The sequence below is a fragment of the Olea europaea genome, chromosome 7 (assembly GCF_002742605.1).
Source record: "Olea europaea var. sylvestris chromosome 7, O_europaea_v1, whole genome shotgun sequence".
In the NCBI taxonomy this organism is placed as follows: domain Eukaryota; kingdom Viridiplantae; phylum Streptophyta; class Magnoliopsida; order Lamiales; family Oleaceae; genus Olea; species Olea europaea.
In genome coordinates this window covers 12,665,277-12,667,513 of record NC_036243.1, presented here as the reverse complement: position 1 = coordinate 12,667,513, position 2,237 = coordinate 12,665,277, and the positions used below count along the sequence as shown (strand labels likewise).

The 2,237-nt window shown below is 37.7% G+C and overlaps 1 protein-coding gene across 1 annotated transcript; it reads right to left on the bottom strand.

The window, feature by feature from the left end:
* Positions 1-1,251, bottom strand: LOC111397909. Its single transcript, XM_023024873.1, has one exon. It carries the CDS (start codon positions 1,249-1,251, stop codon positions 1-3), a length of 1,251 nt encoding a protein of 416 aa, XP_022880641.1.
* Positions 1,252-2,237: the final 986 nt, after the last annotated feature.

The window sequence follows — 2,237 nt, the reverse complement described above, 5'->3', positions numbered from 1 at the left end:
CTATTCTATTGCTTTCTTTATACTGCCATGACGGTCCGATACAAAACACAATCCTTCTTTGTGCCCATATGCATTCTTCAGTTTCTCCAAAAACCATCTCCATGATTTGTCGTTCTCATTATCCCCTACTCCAAAGGCAAGAACAAATATGCCATTATTTGCATCCTGTGTACATGCTGTGAATAGGGTACCTCCATAATGACCATTCAAATAAGTACCGTCAATGACAATTACGAGCCTACAATGTTGCCACCCCTGTATTGATGCACCGAGTGCCATAAAATAGTACTTGAACCTATTGTGACTATCGACCTCCAACTCTGTGACCGTACCAGGATTTCTTTGTCGAACCATGTAGAAGAAGCTTGGTATCTTACCGAATGATTCCGTCGGATCACCCCTAATCATCTTCAATGTTTGTTCACGGGACCTCCAAACTTTTGAGTAATTCAAATATACTCCAAACGTATGTAGCATATCACTACATATGTCCTTTGGTGTGTATATTGTGCCAGCTGATGTGTACTTGTACTTGATGCTAGATGACACAACTGCAGCTGATACTTGTCTGTGTGACCCCAACACCACATTTGATGCACATGTGTGACTACCAATCTTTCGAATCTTAAATAGATTCGTTTTACCCCATTTTGACGATCGGCATATCCAAGTACATCCTTCATGAGAACACCTCACCACATATTCTTTCTTGTCGAATTGTTCAACCATAAACTCAAACATGTTTCGTATGGCAAAAAACGATAGGCTCAATTTTAAAATATCCTTGTCACGGAAAATCCTGCCTTCTTCGACCTTAATAGCATCTGCTATAGAAACAATCGTGACTTTATTGTCACAAATGTGACCTAAATGTTTACTTGATGCTTCGCAAATTTCTGTGGCCACATCCTGCAACGTATAAAGCTCACTGTTACGATAAGCATTATCTGTGACCATGTCAGACGGGTATTGTATTGCTGCATCAATTATGTCAATGATTAATGGGTATTTAGCTGGATCACGATCGACTTCTTTCAACAGAATGTATGCAAGCACATTGCTGTCATTTTTTATCTTGATTGCAGGCAAATCGTCGTTGAGTATATACTTCAATGATACTGCTACCTTTGTCGGATCCAAGCTGAACTCTGACATAATCATGTTTACAAGGTTTATATAACTGCATCCATGGTCTACCAACGCCAAAGCTGACTGAGATCCATGCAACAAACATACGTGCAAGTACACCATTTCTGCAAAATTGAACTTCAAAGCATCACATTCTCGATGATTAATTTAATACTGTGCATACAGTTTTGTATAAGAATTTATGCAATAACATGAAGTCACTATTGACACGGAAAAATGCAGGTCACATTTGGCGACACACAGGTCACATTTGTAACATGTCTTACAAATAATCAAAAACAAATTGAGGTCACATTTTTTTCACAGCAGTCACATTCAATCGACCACATTTGTTTTAGTGGTCACAGACGTCCACAATCGATGCTACACTTGTCTACGACTGGTTACACTCAATTACGTCACATCTCATGCATGTTGTTCATTTCCCACTGCACAATATTATTGAATTTGAGACATATGTGGCTACGATAGATAAGGACGCTGGAAATTTGCGTTTAGAAGAAATTTGGAACTAATCTGATGATGCTAATTGCGAAAAAGGAAGGAGTGCAATAATCGGACCAATACCTGGATTGATTTCTGTTATGCGAAAACGTCAATTTCTTCAAGACGATCCCAAATCTGTTACACGAAAATATCAATGTCGATGAATTAGGGTTCTACAACGTCCGGATTGAAATTACTCTGGATGTTTTATTTTGATGATGATTTTGTAGCGGTAGAGACGTTTTATTGATGGAAACTAGGCGGGATTATAGGAAAGATACGTAACAGAAAATATATATATATATATATACACCTGATATTTGAATATATACTTTCTATACCTCAATTGCGAAATGGTGTCAAGTATACACCTTATATATGAATTTTCCCTTTTACAAGTTATGCATTGACTGCAAATCTGTTCCACATGAACTTTCATTTTAGGCCAATAAAAGTGTTCAGTTAATAGTTTTAAAGTCTTTGCTACCCCAAAGTGGCCCATTAGTCCCCCACTATATGCTTCTCTAACCAACAACTCACGCATATATCAATTAGGAACACATAATTTGTTTTCTCTAAACAAGTACCTCCATGCTTAAAGA